Consider the following 18,312-nt stretch of genomic DNA (forward strand, 5'->3'; position numbering starts at 1 on the left):
ATTTACATAGCATTACAGGTAAGACCTGCATCTTGGAGTGTGGAGTTCGAAGGAACTCCTCTGTTTATTACCCAGCCTTCAAATCCCTTCTATCATTCACTGATGAATTGTCTTTCAGTCTCTATTTGGGTACTTCTTGTGACAGGAAGATTATTCCTTCATAAGGCAGCCTTTCCATATTTTGTGGCTTTAATAGGTAACAGAGTTCTTTATTCTTACATTTCTAATCCCTGGATAGAATCCAGCTTCCTAAAGCCCACAGACAATTTCAGTCTTTGCCATGTAGCAGCTTGTCTCTTAAGCCTTCCTCTTCCAAGTAAAAATCCAAGGTTCTCCCCATGTTCTTTTTATAGCACCCTGACATCCTCTAAACCCAGCCCTATTGGGGCAGAATATGTGGTGGTCTTTTCCTCACAGCCAATGGCTTGAGGGAGGCCTGCCCTTGGCCAGTGTGAGAACCACAGGTAGACATTGAATAGCTTAACTAGTTTCATTAATAGTTTACGATCTCTGGGTATGAACTGAAAGGATCCTGCTATTTCCACTGGAGCCTGCTTATATTTTTATTTTGTTCGGGCTGAGAGTTGGTAGGAAAACCTTACACTCAGGGCATCTTCCAAGGAGGTGGAATTGACAGTTCAGAGTGTGATCGCCTAAGCAAGGCAGATAGATTACTGGTTTGCATTTCTATGTTGCTCCTGGAATCTGGTGTGTATGGGGCTGTGCGGGAAGCAAACATTTCCCAGAAGGACTCCCACCCAAGAGGGAACCAAGACCATTGAATTCAATGAGCCCTCATTCTGTGCCAGGCATATCGTGTGTCATCTCATCCGATCTTTCTCCTACCCTTTGAAAAGAAGGATTTTGTCCCCATTTCACAGATGTCCTTTGGAGAGAATAAGTGACTTGTCCAAGGTCAACTGGCTAATCTGCAGCTGGGCCACAGTTTAAACCTTTATCTGTCAGAATACAAAGCCCGTGCTCCTTCTTCAGCCCTGCACTGACCAAATGTCTTTTGGACAAAAATATTTCTTGGGCATCAGTAGATATGTGTGAGGGCTACCAAACGTAAAGGCGAGGTGCCATCCCATCTCAAAGATCTTTGAATTTCTAAAGAAGAGTTAACACAGGCAACTGTGGCCCTAATAGGGGCATGGATCAATAAAATAATAATTATACTTTTTGTGTGTGATCAAGCTAATTAATGAAGGTAATTAGCTTTATAATAAATATTCACTGCATGCCTAGAGCTGTCCAAAGGATCCTTACCTTTGTTGGCAGCCTTACGTAGATGAAATGTGGCCAAGTTGGCAGCAGCAGATGTTTAATTATGGCCCTGGAGATAGATGCCATTACATTCCTCCAGGGCCATCCCATCACTGCTCTCATTCAAAAACACATACCTACATGAATGTATTTTAAAGAATTGGGTGGGAAGTACAAGTTTGACCACTTTTCAGATAAGAGAAAAAAATGCCTTTCAAATTTCTCTTGGTTAAAAGGGAGGGAGAAAATTGAAAACACTTGCATTTCTAAGGGTAGAGAGTTTGCTATAGCAAATTTCTTCTCATAAAATTACATAGCTGTCATTTATTCCATTCCCCTGCCTCCAGGCACCACCGTACTGAGAACAATCAAAGGAATTTATCATCAGTCTCAGAAAGAAGGTTAATTCTAATGACCTTTCTTAGCTGCCTGTTGCCCTACTGACAACTGCTAGAAGTTCTACTTAGCATCTGATATAGATTCCACTTCCTGCTGCCTGTGTGGACTATATTCTGTATGGAGATTTCTTTAAAAGTGTTGCTTCAGCCCAGCTGGCGTGACTCAGTGGTTGAGCATCGACCTATGAACCAGTAGGTCAGGGTTCGATTCCCGGTCAGGGCACATGCCCGGGTTGCAGGCTCGATCCCCAGCAGGGAGCGTGCAGGAGGCAGCCCATCAATGACTTTCTCATCATTGATGTTTCTATCTCTCTCCCTCTCCCTTCTTCTCTCTGAAATCAATAAAAACATATTTTTAAAATAATAATTTCAAAAATGTTGCTTCACACTTGAAATAGTCATAGGCTTTTAAAGACCCTTGCTGGTGGCTCTTCCGTCTTCTCGGCACTGCCTGAAGTTACCCTGGGGGAAGATGTTTGATTCCTTTCATTGTCGGGGTGGTGATTCCCCCGCTCCTCTTCCCCTTGTAAGCCCAAACAAAACAGGAAAGCCAGAGAACCGAAACAAGGCTCCTTACTCTGAGAGAGCACGTGGCTTCCTGGCTTGTGTGTGGCCTGCATCTCCTGGGACATTGGTGCCAGCCTGACCTCTCCTGGGCCGTGTGCTTTGTGGGAAACCTTGCCCAGAGAATGGGAGTCCGTTGTCTCCCCGAGTGCCCTGAGTCTTCCTGATGGCTCCCTGCTCTGCAGCACCAGCTGGCATGCATTGAGCCTGGTGGTGGGCACTGTGACCAGGGATCTCCAGCCCCTGTGCCATTTAGTCCACATAGCTGTCCTTCAAGGTCAGTACCATTACTGTCCTCGCTTTAGGGTGGTGGCATCTGAAGGATGGAGAGGGTGGACACCTTCCCATGATCACATAGCCAGTGAGTAGAGGAGCCAGAATTTGAGATGACATAATAAAGAAAAGGCAAACCTCTCTCTAGACATGTTTGTGATTGATAAGTGCAGATCTTTTAGCCATTCCAAGTTCCTTTTGTAATATAGGGCCAGTAGACACCAGTGTGTGTCACCAATGAAGGATAAAACAAAATGCCTCACCTACTTTTCCACAGGCAGAAAGTGATTCCTGGGGATCAGACCTAATGTGTGCATGTCTTTGTTGGAATTAGTATGACAGTGTAGTTAACATCTCAGACTAGGTCCTTTGTTTCTCCCACAAGCTAGACATCACTTATTTTAGGCGGGACCTAAAGGGAGAAGAAAGGCCTCTCTCCTTGGATTTAACACTCTCCTTTGGGCATTCATTCATTCATTCATTCATTCATTCATTGTCAAGTCCCTCTTAAGCACCCATGGTGAGCCAGGCCCTGAGCATGGACACAACTCCTGCTCCCTGAAGTTCACCATCTGTCTGAGAATTAAAATAGCCTTAACGCTCATCTTTCCAGGGGAAGATCCTGAGGCTCGGCGCCTGCGGACAGTGAAGAACATTGCTGACCTGCGGCAGAACCTGGAGGAGACCATGTCCAGTTTACGGGGAACTCAGGTTACACACAGGTATCTGGAGCGTGAATTACTTTACTGAACCAGCTCGTAACTTGATTGTCACAGGGCTTCTCCTGTGTCTGTTCATGCCACTAGCAGCGTGATTTGGTTAATAATGGAATAAATAACCTCGATGGCTAAATGTGCTCGAATTTACAAAAAATGCCATACAGCGCACAGAAGAGAGGTGTCAGCAAGAATTCGTATAGACAGATTCCTCCCCAAAGCAGGAGGTTGCTAAATCTATCCCACCAAGGGTATTTTGGACCAGCTCCATTTAAATTTCACTTTTGGTGCATTTTCCAAAACTGCAGCACGCTGTTGAAATGAGCAGGTGAACTGTGTTTGACCTGCGCGATAAAGTGAATAACTTGGATTCCTACCCAGTCTTCTGATAGGTGACACTCTGCAATGTTGTTAGTCATGCGCGTGTGTAAAACATGTAAGGAAATATTTCTAAAACCTGATGATCGTGTTTATAAACAGTGATTTAGTTGGGTGAATTCTAGCATTACCTTGGAAACATTTATCAGGTTGTTTTCATGGCTGAACAAGAAATTGAAAAAGATACAACCCTAGGACATCCTTCGTGATTTTGGCAGAATCGAGATTTACGGTCTGTGTTTGGCTTTGGTGATCAAGGCTGAGTCCTAGGTACCCCCACTGATCTCCCAGAGTCTCTTTTTGCTTCTCCGATTTCAATCTCTGATAAATGAATTAAGCAGGGAGACCACAGGGCTTCACCACTGTCGGCAGTTTGGGCCAATCGAGGTTAAGCACCGTGGGTTCCATCTTAAATAAGACTGGGGCCCAAACCTTAAGGGGGGGACCCCAGTGTGAGGAAGGTAAGGCCACTTGCAGGATCGGAGGGAAACAAAAACAGCGAGGCACCAAACAATTTGGCTCTCCCAGAGGAGAGTGAACTTGGCTTTGGTCTTGGGCCCCTTAAGCCTTTAGCTGTTTGATGGCGTGGAGCCAGGTATTGGACCCTGCGATGCTGTGATTAGGTATGAAATGCCCCGTCTCTACCACAATCACTAACACTGACCAGCTGTGGTTTACAACAGTATGGTGGATTTCTTGGCTTGGACTAGGGTGATAACAATGACAGGAGGGACAGCTTCAGCGGTTTCTCCTGCAGGAAAGACTCTTGCCCTCTCTGCTCAGTTAGAGACCCACGCAGCTCTGCGGAGGAGCACTGCTTGTCTTGACTGTGTCGGGGCTGGAAACATGGGGGACTGCAAAGGAGTCTTCCCGGTCCCAGGGACCAGCTCCACCTCCGGGCAGATGTGCACCCATGTAATTAGATTTATTACCATGTGATTTGATATCAAGCCTAGGTATTCACCACCCTTTTCTAGCCTTTTGCCCCAAAGTTGAGTTGTCATTTTGGACAAAATATGGGAGAAACAAAAGTATGGAGGAAATGGACCCTAGAGAGTTAGAAAGTCAAGGCTGTCCCCACCTGCTTGGTCAGGGAGCAGCTGAGGAAAGGAGACAGGATATTAGGAACTGCGCAGGGGGCAGGTGCGTCTGTCCTTGGAAAGGGGCATCTGTGAGGCAGCACCCTAGACGCATGGGCAGGTGGGGTCCTCGATGCCCATTGTTATCAGATCGGCGTTTTCTGTTTCCCTTCCTGAGTTAGAAAGATTAGAGTAGTTAAGATAATTTAATCAAAGTCATGGTCGTGAGCGCCCTGTACCATGTTTTGGTGGGAAAAGTCTTTGATGGACTTTCTAGAATGTGGGTGGGTGCACACCTTCCTCTGTTCAGCGTGGGGTACGTGGGTGCCTGTTGTTTGATCCTATCATGTACATGGGTAATAGTTCATAATTTTTAAAAACTTAAAGAACATGTGAATGGCAAAGCATTCTAGGCACATTGGGGTCTGACCTGGGGTGGCTTTTATGTTCTTAGCACATTAGAAACCACATTTGACACCAACGTCACCACGGAGATCAGCGGGCGCAGCATCCTCAGCCTGACGGGCAGGCCCACTCCTCTGTCCTGGAGGCTCGGCCAGTCCAGCCCTCGGCTCCAAGCAGGAGATGCCCCCTCGATGGGCAACGGGTACCCGCCTCGGGCCAACGCCAGCCGGTTCATCAACACCGAGTCGGGCCGCTACGTGTACTCTGCCCCTCTGAGGAGGCAGCTGGCCTCCAGGGGCAGCACTGTCTGCCACGTGGACGTCTCGGACAAGGCGGGGGACGACATGGACCTGGAAGGCATCAGCATGGACGCCCCTGGCTACATGAGCGACGGCGACGTCCTGAGCAAGAACATCCGGACGGATGACATCACAAGCGGGTGAGTTCTTGGGGTTTCTCTTTTCACAGAGCAGGAGAAGCCTTGGCACCTGGGTTTGGTTGGTTTGTTTATTTTGGCAGTGTTTTATTTAAGTTCTCTGGAGCCGGTCACACTGCCTGTTTCGCTTTCTCCTGTCCATGTCCAAGGCTGTGTGGTGCAGGGGGAACCTTCTGGGCAGAGTCACAGACCTGGACCACGGTCCAGGCTCTGCAGTTCCCCACTGGGCAGTTCTAGCGAGGCTCTACCTGCAGCCTGAGTACAGAGTGACGTGTGACGACAAACCATCTTGTGTCAGTTCTTTAAACCAAATCTGGCACTTAGGATGGAATCCAGACTCCTTAGCACGGCCTACCTAGCCCTGTGGGATCTGGCTCTCACCTGACTCTTAGATCCTGTGGTTCTCCACCCTCCCCATCCCTTGCTTCCCTGCTGTAGCTGTTCCTTCTATTCCTCAGTCTCATCAAGCTCTTTCCTACCTCAGGGCCTTTGCACCTTCTGTTTCTTTGCCCAGATTCTATTCTTCAGATTGTTGCATGGCTGGTTCCTTCTTGCTGCTCAGCGGACATCTCTTTGTAGGAGCCCAACTTGACCATTCAACTCAAAGTAGTTTATGTGGCCTTGCCCTGTACCCTGTCTTATGCTCATTTGGAACCTTGTCACTATCCTGATTATTTGTTTGTGTTTTATGATCTCCCTATCCCCTCCTGCTTGCAGTAATAAGCTCCAGGAAGCAAGGACATTGTCTGGCTTGTTCATTGCCGAGTCCCCAGTGCATTGTACATATCGGAGCTTATAGATATTGCTGAACTAATGAATACACGGACCCCTGGGCGAAGGAACAAACGCAGCCTCCCTGTGATGAGCTGCTGTTTTAGCCTCACTGTGACCATGTATAGTCATAGGCCTTCCTGTTGTTTTTAGCTCTACTCCCAGATCATTGTGTAAACCAAAGGTTCATCTGTTTACTCCACTTGCCTGAGACTTCATCTGTTCACTTCACTCGTGCATAACTTTTCCAAGATCGTTCCCTCCTCTAGCATTCTAGCAGCCAGAATTATAGATAATAAAAATCAGACATAACACTCATGCCACTCGTTTCCATAAACAGTGATCAAGAACCCATGGGTGAGTCGATATTTTCATCATTGAATAATAGCTAGTTCTCCCACTATGAACCACGCCCCGTGCTGGGTGCTTTATGTGTATTACCTTCTTCTGTACTCACAGCAGTCCTCCAAGGTAGGTGATGTCACAGTCCCCATTTTATGGATGAGTAAACTGAGGCTCATCAGTTTAAATAACTTGCCGAAGGTCCTGCAGTAGTTAGGATGCAGAGCCCAGGGCTAGCAGCCCCAGAGCCCTGCTCCTTCTGGAATCCAGCATGGCCTCAAGGGAATCATTATCAAATCTCACTGTAATATGCTACCAAGAAATTGTCAGGTTATTTTGAGACTTTTGTATCCTGTCATAGAGTTTATTTTATTGTTGGATCTGTCTTTTAATTCTCAATAGATGAGTCAGTGTTGATTTTGATGTAGTACTGACAGTTCCCACAAGATGGAGACATTGAAATACTCAAACCTAAGCCTTGGTGATGTCCCAGTGAGCAAGTCTGTGTTCTTTAAACCAGAGCCTTTACTCCTGCTGAACAGCACAAGTGTTTACATTTCAGCTCCTGCTCTGGGAAGTTTACATTTTTTAGCCAGTGAGATAGCTCTCAGAGCAAGTGTAGATAAAAGTGCAGACATGTAAGCAAACCACCCAATTATTGAAACTAGAGAACTCTGGTCTGGTTTTTCTTCTCCCACTCCTCTTCATGTGGAAATTTACCTCCAAAATGAGGAGAGATGGCCCAGATGGCACCTAATGCTCCTTCTAGCAGTAACATTCTAGAATGCGAGCTGAGCGTGACTTCACCCTGTGGAAATGCATGCGAGTGTTTGCTTTGGGGCTACATTATCAGTTTGCTTCGACATGCTGAGTCCAGAACAAGTCATTGAATGTCCTTTGTACTCATTTCTTTTTTCCTTTTATAAACATGACAGGGTTGTGGATATTGAAGGACTGGCCATTTAGTCTCTGCTTCAGAATCTGCTAAATAAGTCATATTGCTGAGGCATTTGGTGTAGTGGACAGAAAACAGACTGAATGTCAGACGCATGGAGCTTAAACTCTGCTCTGCCAGTTGTGAGCTCTGTGACACTGGGCACGTCATTCCACTTCTCTGCGCCTTGAAGCACTGTAATTAATACGGTCCTTACCCTTCTGCAGATAGAGCTCTCTTTGAGGTTGTATCTGATTAATGGCAAATATCTGATAAAGCCACAAAGTCTCAGACACGGTCTAGGTATCTTATCAACCTCAAACAGCCAGACACTTGGAAACAATGAAATGATTCAAGTTTTCATCCAGATGTTTGTTTGGCTTGGTAGGGACAGACTTGATGTATGAGTAAGATATATACCCGTAAGGAGGCTCTTGGAAAAAAGTTCTTGTAAAAGTTTACATCAAGTTTATTTAGAAAGCCTGGTACAGAAGGAAATTCTAGTTTCTGAACCTATGACCTTTGTTTTTGAAATGACACTGTACCTGCCCTTGGTGTAGCAGCTATTTTTTTTTTTTTACTTGTAGTTCATTGTCTGCCCTGGATAGTATGCACTTGTGTCCGTGTGTATATCATTCAGTTCTACTTAAGCTGGGGCTGAGATTACATTACTAAGAACCTAATGTTGAATGTCGTTTGTCTTCGTGTGTGTGTGTGTGTGTGTGTGTAAATTAACTCTTAGTGTGTGCCAGGTGTGTCTAAATACTTTCGGTTGGTAAATTGGGCTTTGGCTTTGGTTAGTGGGAAAGAGTTTAAAATAACAGATGAAGATGTCTCTTACTAAGTTTTGATCTGTGTTATGAGTCCATCCACTCATCTTCTAAACATTCAGAGTGCCACGTGGTGCAGAATAAAATTAAGGGGACAGACTTAGCATCCATATGTTTGGAAAGATGATTGTTTTTCTTTTCAAAGGAGGCACCGAGTTGTATAATCTTCTAAAGTGTGAATATACATTCCTTCCTGGGGAAAAAAATGACCCTTTACATTTAACATCAGAAAATTTTCCAAGAACCTTTGATGGCTTCCTGTTGCCTGTGGGAACAGATCTCAACTTCTTAACTGAACTGTGGGAGGCTCTTTATGATCCTTCCCTCAGCCACCCTCTCTGCCTTAGCCCTGGCCACATCCCTCCCCACACACCCCACACTCCCCACTGCTCCAGGCTACCTGCCATTCATTACAGGAGGCTGTTTCCTGCATTTGCAAAGCTCTGTGCCTTCAGGACAAGCCCCTTTCTTCCTGGAATTCCTTTCCCATCAAGCCCATCTGACTGATCCTAAAATAAACACCTCTGTGATGCCCTCCTGGACTTCCCCAGTCAGAGTTAGCTCTGTCGCATGCGTTTCTGGTGGCTTTGGTTTGCACCCAGCCTTGTGTGTGAGCCTTTCACTTTGCATGGGAAACTGAGAGGGGCTGGGTAGGGTTGAGGGAAGAGTATGGTCTTAGAGGCAAACAGATTGGGTATTTAGTCCTGATTCTACCAAATGAACTGGAGCATGTTCTTAACCTTTGAGAATTAGAGATAAGACTTGAGAAGCACCTGGCAGTCTGGGATGCTCAAGAAATGTGCACTGTGTATGTGCGTGCACATGCAAGCACTTGTGCCTATGTGCGTGTGTGTGTCCTACTCCAAACTTGAAGCTCTTAGAAGGCAGACAGTGCCCATTATTTTTCTAAACTCAGAGACTAGTACAAATAGGCATTTAATAAATATTTTGTGAATGGTCTATTCTGCAGTCCTACCCTCACAGGACCTTGGGCGTATATAACTTGCCACCACTAGCTGTGAAACTCAGCGGTTCTATTTACAGAACACTTGGGGAAAATCAGCTTGACCTCTGGTGTGTTTTTGGTGAGATACATAGCCCCACCTAGTGGCCAGTATCGGATGTGATGCTGTGGTTTTGATTGCTTTTAACTTTTAAGTCATTATATTGGTTTAAGGCTGAGGACCCAGGGAGTGGACATTGTAACAGTTCATTTGTCTTTCAAATGTAGCCTGATGAGTAGTCTAGTGTGGGAGAGAAAGCAGGGTTCTGAACAACTTGGGCTTCGATGTTGACATTGTAGTGGCTGAAATCTCCGTGTTACACGGATTCCTCCATCAGCAAGTATAGTGTGTGACCGGTGTCTGCTGGGAGACTCAGTTCCTTAGAAGTTGAGGAACCCATCCTTGATGAACTATTTGTAGCTCATAAATATGTCAGGGCGTGTCTTTAGTCAGCTTGGGCTGCACTAGCGAAATGCCATGAGCTGGGGGTTAACCAACCGACATTTATTTCTCACAGTTCTGGAGGCTGGAAGTCCAGGATCACAGTGCCAACATGGTCGGGTTCTGCAGAGAGATTCCTTCCTGGCCTACTCTGTCCTCATGTGGCAGAGAGAAGAGGCTCTAGTATGTCTCCCTCTTCTTATGAGGGCACTGATACCATCATGACATCATTAAACCCAGTAACCTCCCCAGAGGTCCCACCTCCGACTAGCATCATTTTGGAGTTAGGGCTTCAACATATGATTGGGGGCACAAATATTTAATCCATAGCAGGGTGTTTCATGCTTCCAGCCATCATTTACATGTGCAACACTCTGTGCTTAGGTTGCCTTTCTTACTGCCTCCCGCCTCACCTCCCTATGGAAGCCTTCCCTGATTCTGTCCAAGTAGTGGCGGTGATTCTGTCCTCTGGGCTCCCATGGTACTTGACATACCCATAATAACACCAGTAACACTACATCAGAATTATAAATCTCTGTGTGTTAAGATCAAACAAGGCACCCATACAAAATTTTTAGAGTTTCAGTGCATTGATTATGAGGAAGGGAGCCCACACCTGTTATAAGCCCTTAGAGGTTAAGTTCAAATCTGTCTAAGATGCTCGCATGTCTTCATTGGCTGGCACAGTGCCTCCTGTTCCATAGCAAGTAGTCAATAAATATTTGTTGAATGAATGCGACAACTGACCTTCAGCAGACCAAGACCAATTGCCTGCTTCTGAATGAATTTGTGCCTAAGATTGAAGCCCCTTGAGCTTGAGGGCCCAGCCATGTGTAATCTTCTTCTCCTTGGCCCTGTCTTATACTGTCCAATTATTCTAGGCCTTTGACCACCTCTGTCCCAATGAGCTGGACCTTGACAGTACAGAAAAAAAGAGACAGCTCAGGGTACTGGACCATGTGCCATGGGGGGAACCCATGGAGATAAATGGCCCTCTGTTCTTTTCTTTCTTCTTCCATTGACCACAGTGGGACAGATGTGAGAGGTGTTTGTCACCAAGTCAACATAGAACACAGCAGGCAGCCTGCGAGTCAAAAATGGGGCACTGATAGCAAGAAAGGCTTCCTATCTGGTGACTGTTTCTCATGGTCTTCCCAGGCCAGACCTGAAGTGACCTTGACAGGCTGTTGTTCCTGGCAAATGGATAGGAAGGAGAGGAAGCCAGAGACTCCTTACAGTCAAAAATGCACCCTGGAGCCAAGACAAATGATTTTAGGCAAGGCCGTCCTGAAAGGCGCCAGGTCATGGCAGGTTCCCACAGGGCGTGGCAGGCAGCGCTGGGATTTGACATGGAGGAGCTCTTGTTTCTCTGGGTTGATCCATCGGAAATGATCTTGGCTTGTGCAGCTCTTAGAAGGCTTGGAAACTCCAGGCTGTCAGCCAGCCAGCCACTGGGTAGGTCTCAGTGGGGTTAGCAAGGCTTAGCTGTCATGGGAGGGTAAAGACTCAGCACTGTGGGCAGATCTTTAGGGCCTTGGGCAAGTCACTTGGCTCTAATGCACTGCCATCCTCTGAAAACTCTCTCTCCCTTTCTCTCTCACACACACACACACACACACACACACACACACACACACACACACAATGGCTACAGTAAGAAGCCTCAGGCCCAGAGTAGCCCAGTAGATTGGAGATGGGGCTGGGCCAGGTCCTAGTCAAGGGGTCTTTCTATTCCTCTCTTCTCCCCTCAGTGGTTTCCCACTGACAGTTCTTACCGATGTATGAATTCACAGAAACCATAAACACCACTTCCTGTCTGATATTTTCCTTGGTGTTAAATATCCCAGGCAAATACAATGAGCTCTCTTTTCACAGGCAGCTCTGTGGGTAGAGTAAGCAAGCACAGGGAGTCGTGCAGGGGGCAGGATTAATTTCCTCAGGTGTTGCACAACCAGCGACAGCCTTCCCCGCATGGTTGTGATGTCAGCTGACACGGGGTGTGGCTGAGTGATGGCCCTGGCTACCAGTGTCAGTCATCCCTGACATCAATTGTACGCTTCTTGCCTCCGCTGTGGGCCACTTGATTTACCGACTGTGGGAAATCTATCAGCCCTGATCGGCAGCTGGGCAGGCACTTTCATCAGAGGAGAAAGGACAATTGAGCTAAGAACATACCAAAAGCAGAGAGGTTGTCCAGCACTCCCAAGCCTACCCTCGCCGCTGGAGGTGACTGTGGGTTTAGCAGGCAGAGGCCAGGATTAAAGAGAGATTTACTGGCCAGCAGCCCAATGGAGAAATGGGGTGTGGGCCCACTCTGACCGCCACTCAGAACTGGTAGCCTCCTGACTGATGGGGAAGAGAGGAAAGGGGTGTCTCATCTTCTCAGGAAACCGGGCTAAGGCCCTGGCTTCAATTTCCGAGCTTGCTTTGAGATTTGAATCCTGTGGGAAAGGAAAAGGGGAAGGGAACGAACTTGAGTGCTTTAGAGAAGAGTGTCATACCTCAGCCCTTCTTGAGTGATCCCTGAAGGGGCCGCTCACCACCTGCCCTCCCGTCCTTGGCGACATCCTCCTGGTCCCAAAGCTTCCTAAAGCTCGTGCTCCCCTGGAAGCTGGCAACCATGCCTTTGGTCTGCCTTCTGGGGAGGTTCCAGGCAAAAGGCAGTAAAATTCCATTTAAAAGTGTTTATTGAGTTTGTTGTGTACCAGAGACCGTGCCAAATGCGCTGAGGCCAAGGGGAATGAACAAGACCCAGCCCCCGAGATCCTAATACCATGGACAGAAGCTCATGGAGCAGGAAGTATGCAGATCACTATAGGAGTGGTGAGCTGCAGGGACCAGTGGGGGGAGCAGTGAATTCTGTAGGGAGAGCTAATGGGAAATAAAGAGCCCACTGTGAGGCAGGAGCCGAGGGAAGCGTGTGGCTATGGAGCCTGACCTGGATTCTGGGGTTGGCAGCCCCACTCTTAGCTGTGCGTGCTGCAACAAGCTATTGCATTTCCCGTGCCCCTCTCACAGGGCTGTTGTGGGGCTTCTGTGAGACTGTGCCTGACAGAGCCCTCAGCAGATGTCACTGCCATAGGTCTACCAGCAGCGGCGGCGTCTTGAAAGATGCACAAGTGGCCAGGCTGACCACGGTCAAGAGCAAGAGCATGAGAACATGGATGTGGGGCATGTTTTCATGAGAATGGTGCCTGGGATGAATTGGAGATTCAAGACGGGAGCGGGGTGGGCTCGGGTCAGAAGCTGTTGGGGTCCCGAGAGTGGTAACATGGCTCTGTGTGAGGCCAAGGCCCTGGGAACAGAGCACTGAGGGTGAGAGACACTTCACATTCAACTCAGCCTGACGGGGGCCAGTGTGACAAGGAGCACGAAGGTGCCAGGGAGATGAGGACACCCCCCGGGCTCCAGTGTGTGAGGAGCCTGCCTGGGAAATGCTTGACCTTTGTGCTCAGCACCCTCCATCTGTTTCCGTGGCTCCCTCTTGCCTGTTGACACCCACCCACGCCCTCTGACTGTCTCAGGCCTCAGGGACCACGTCGGCTCCAGACCAGGACGGGCTGGATGTTTAAGCAGAGTGCACAGCAGCCTGTGGAATGTAAGTCCGGAGGCTTTAGGAAAACCTCAGTCCCGCAGCCTTCCTAGACTTGCCCTGGAGAAGCTTGGGGCCCCGTGGGGGAGACTCCCCTGCGTGTCAGCACTTAATTCTAACACAGCGTGGGTGGTAATCAATGTTAGCATTGAGAGGCATAGTGTGGGGGCTCCAAGGGGGGTCTGCGAATGGAGCAAGCCCACGGGGGCCTTTTACATCCTCACTTTATCTTCTGGGAAGCCGGTTTCCTCGTCTGCAAATGAGAATGATATGCCTGGAGTCGCTCTTCGTGAGCTAGCACAAGGGAAGTGCTGGTACCAAGCCCGGGACGTTGTGGACCCTTCCGCTCATCCTCATGATGGTGATGCTGCCGCTAGGATTAAATGGGACGTGTTGTGCCCATAGTACCTTGTTCAGTGCCTGGTGCAGGCTGAGAGCACTCGGTGTATTTCGTTCTCTCCCCCTCTTGCTCATGGCCAAGCCCCAGGGCACCGCCTCTTTACAGGGAATGGGGTTTGAGATGAGACCGTCCCTGAGATCCTACAGCAGGTATGTACCCCTGTACACGCCAGCCCACAGTCGCTGTGCTGGGCTCGTGAACCCCGCCGTGGGGAGTCAGGCTGAGCAAGGCACCCCTTCCTTCCCTTCCCACCATCTGCACCGCCTGCTGCCTTGTCGGCTGGACTTCCCGCCCTCCACAGGGCTCTTCGCTGGTAAGCACCGTCAACACAACGCTGGGCGGCACTTGGGCATGCCTCAGACGGGCCCCGGGCGTTTGACAGGGAAATTCCACTTTGGGTTCATTCATCAACCCTATAGAGAGACTCTGTATTTTAGTTTTTCAAGTCAACAAATATTTGACAAGTATCTCCTGGGTCCCAGGCTGTGCTCTGGGGTAGGGCCAACAGATTTGTTCTCAGGCTGCACCATCTGGCTCTCCTTATTTGGGGGGGCCTCATTTTTGGTCCTTATAGGTTCTCAGGATAAACTTGAGACCCATAAGCTCACATGCTTATCAAAAGGTACTTACACATACAGGAGAAACGCACTCCAGCTCTGTAGCTCTCAGTGGGTGATGGGTGTACTACACTTCTTCCCTGTGCTGAGCATCTTACCTATCCCCCAGACCCTGGCTCTATATGGTATCGTTTCCATTTTACTAATACGGAAAATGAACACCCAAGAGGGTAATTGTTACTAGTTTTAAGCCCATGAAAGAGATGAAAAAGGTGGCCTAGTAGTCTGCTGTTTCTTTCTCTCTGCACGCTGGAATTTCAGTGTGACTTTGGTGTTTGTCGCTTTGCTGGACAGCAGATTGTTAGTCTGTCCCATCCTTCAGGACCACCCTCCTTGCTGAAGTGTCCTGGTCTGCAGGCTCCTCTTCCTCTGCTCAGTGCTTTGCAAATGACCCTTGAATGGAGAGAACTGAAGTGTCACGGGTAGACCCTTATGTGTCATTTGTCCTGTTAAGCTTTTGCATAGTTTTGTTAAATTTTTGTTTAGCTCCCTCTAGAAAACCCAGTCCATAGATATAAATATTTTATCTTAAAAATATAGATCACTGGGGGAAAAAACACCCTTCCCAGTTATTTTTCAAGGGTCAGCAGCTACAGAGTGGCTCAGCAGATTTATGATGGCGGTGTTGGAGGACACCAAGTTCGAGCTGAGGTGAATATGAGAAGAAACACTTGGATGAGGGTGGGAGGGTTTGGCCCCGAGACAGTAAGCCCATGTTGAAAGGCTCAGAAAATAGGCCACATCGCCTGTACTCAGATCAAGATAAGAGACTTCAGTTTTGTGGAGAACTCATGATCCTCTTGTGATGCTGCTCCGGAGACACTTTCGTGGAAGACCTAGAGACCTGGTCTGCTTGCCAGCTGTGTGACCTTGGGGAAATAATTCCCTTCTTTGAGCCTATTTCCCCATGTGTTAAATGGTAACCTACTTCTCAGGTATGTGGTGAGAAAGAAAGGAGATATTGTTTGTAAAGTGTTTGATACATGTAGAATGGTAGTTTTCTTTCGCTTCTCAGAGTTATTGCATCCATTAGCCTTCCTAATCTTTTATCATATTTAGAATATTCCCTGAGATGATCTCATGCTGTTTCTTATTCCTGAGTACCATGACCAAATATCTGCTAGCTGGGTCAGAGTTGGTCTGTGTACTAGTCAGGGTTCTCTAGAGGAAAGGTTGCAACTCGAGTCCAAAGGCAGTCTGGAGGCAGAATTCCCTCTTCCCTGATATTCCTTCCTATCTTTAACTGATTGGATGTTGCCCACCTACATGACTCAGGATAATCTGTTTTAAAGTCGACTGAATTAAATGTTAACCTCCTCGAAAAAGTACCTTCCCGGTGACAGCCAGACTAGTGTTTGCCCAGATGCCTGGTATCATGGCCTAGCTGCACTGACACATAGAATTAACCGTCCCAGTCTACATGCAGGCCACAGTGTGCTCAGTGGGAACGAGTCATCTGAGACAGGAGGCAGCTTACCTGCGGCCCAGAGACAGAGCAACACATCAGGGCATAGAAACATCTGCGAGGGCTCAAGGCTGACGCATCCTGCCTGGGCTGTGACCACAAATCAAGAATCCACACAGCCCTGGAAGAATCACGGCATCCCTTCAAGAACCCCCAGGGTCCTGATAAGAGATCTTCCTGAGAAATGGAGGCTTCGGCCTTTCCTCTTAATCCCGAAATAACCACGGAATGAGACAGACACCCCAGCATGGGCAGCTCTGGAGGGCTGAGGCTTTTTGAGACACCAGGTGAAATAAGATTCCAAGTCTGAGGAGAGGCCCAAGTCTGTCTCTGGAGTCTTCCAACCATAAATCAAGCCCACATTCACCTCTTGGTCTTGGGATGAGTGGGAGACGGGGGCCTGTGGTTCTCTCTGCTGCATCGTCTGGAGTCCAGGCCCCAGGCCCCAGAGCTTTGTGCCTGTAATCGCCCGGTCATCTGTTTTGAAAGGAGAGATCTCACATGCTTGAGCAGTGAAGTTGAAAGGGTGAAGTTGTCAGAAACACGGGATGGAATAAATGTGGTGTTGGCTCCGAAGGAGGGCCAAAGAAAAGTCAACCAGTTCCTGCGAACACAGGCCTTTTGCCTGGCCCGCGGCCGTGGCTCTGTAATTCCTGGCAGCTGAACTGCTTGCTTTTGAGTCTCTGTTATATGCTAGGCACCACGTTGAGCTCTTCGTGTGTAAGGTCTCACTTATTATTCATACCAGCGCTTTGAGAGACTCTTTTTCATTCTCTTTTTATAGTTGAGGAGACCAAGACCACAGAGGTTAAGTTGCTTGAACAGGTCACACGGATAGTTACTGCTAGAACCACGTGCTCAGCGGGGCTGAATTCAAAGCCCTTGCTCCACGAGCTCTGTAGTGCAGCTTCTCACTGTATCTGGACCCCATGCTCTGAATAGATGGAAGGCAAGGCCAAAAAGGAAGCCTCTGGACCTCGGAAGCCCTGGCTATCCCCTGTGCCGTTTTAGGGAGCCATAAAGACAGCTAAAAGGTGGTGTTCCGAAGGGTAAGGCCCGGAGGGCCGTGGTGCACGGGAACTTGAAAGTTTTTGGGGAATGCCTGCGCAAGGACCACGGACGCCTTTGGGGCAGCAGCCAAGGCAGATACTTTTCTTTGCCTCGAAAGCATTATTATGTGTTTCATTTCAATTAAACGTCCCAGGTCTCTACTGCAGCATTAGAAACACTTGTGTCAACATTCCCCGGGTGCCTGTGCAAAAAGTAAATGGGGGCAAACCTGGATCCGTGGATGTTGGCAGTGAAACCCAGTGAGGTGGCCGGAGGCAGGAAGGCTCTGCCCTGGGCCCCGTTTCGCTTCACACGGTGATTTACGGAGGCGCCTCACCGCAGGACGGCTCCCTGTCGCTAAGCTCGGGGAAGCGGGCGTTTCAGGCACCTGCGGCTCCCGGCCTCTGTAGGTGGGGTCCCTGGATTTCTCTGAGGAAACTCTACCCTCCTAGCCCCCTACCCGCTGCGAACCCAGACAAAACACACAATTACAAGCTCAGTGCCACCTGGAGACCCGAGAGCCGTGCATGGCGAATTAGAGCTTTATTAATGGAGTGACTTCTGCTTTACTCTGTGGGAGTTGTTAATTAAAACCACTCAGCCATTGAGTTGGGAGAGAGGGAGGGAAAGCAAAATTGAGGGCTGCTAACAGACTGGCTTCCCTCACGCCCGTGCAGGCTGGCGTGGCTATTGTAGAGGTTGACGCAGACTTTACGGTTGAATAAACCATTCACCAGAGATGAGTGTGTAGTTCCTTGGGAACAGTTTTCATTTCATGTCCTGCAGCCAGGCCCTCGCAGTGCAAAGAACCTGTCTAGCCTCTGCCCACGTTTGCATAATAGTTAATAATCACCATCATCGTGATAACATGCATGTTAGCAGCCACTGTTTATGGGCATTTCTGAAGGCCAGACGCTGTCTGCAGCGCTTCGTGTGCTTTATCTCATTTCCCCTCACTAATCCGTGCGGTCTTCTGCCCATTCTCCTGACGGGATCGTGGCTTAGAGGGCAGTGACCTGCCCAGGGTCGCCGCGCTGGCGAGTTAGGGAGCCAGGACCCAGGCAGGCGGACGGACCACCGTGTGGGAGCAGCCACTGTGTTCCAGGGTTCTCACTGAATCGGTGTGGACATGTTAGAAATCACATGCCTCTTCCCCCCGAACCTGTTTCTCCTCCCGTGTTTCCACATCCATTTCTCTCCCACAGCCAGAACCTAGAAAGAATCTCACTCTTCATCCCCTTGTCCCTGGAACGCCGGCGCGAAGTTGGGTGGATTCTGTCTCTTCAGTATCTCCTGCCCTGTTCTGTAGCCTCTCTGCTCATATTTCTCCCCCAGATGACTGCAGTCACCC

At 48.5% G+C, this 18,312-nt stretch overlaps 1 protein-coding gene across 1 annotated transcript in view; it reads left to right on the plus strand.

The window, feature by feature from the left end:
* Positions 1-18,312, plus strand: part of NAV2 (neuron navigator 2) — a 342,947-nt gene that overhangs the window by 206,814 nt on the left and 117,821 nt on the right. The window contains exons 10-11 of the mRNA XM_081154569.1: positions 3,115-3,223; positions 5,129-5,518. Coding sequence (XP_081010695.1) covers positions 3,115-3,223; positions 5,129-5,518 — 499 coding nt within the window. The remainder of the gene's footprint in view (positions 1-3,114; positions 3,224-5,128; positions 5,519-18,312) is intronic.

This window comes from Miniopterus schreibersii, assembly GCF_964146895.1.
Source record: "Miniopterus schreibersii genome assembly, chromosome: 12".
NCBI classification, from domain to species: Eukaryota; Metazoa; Chordata; class Mammalia; order Chiroptera; family Miniopteridae; genus Miniopterus; species Miniopterus schreibersii.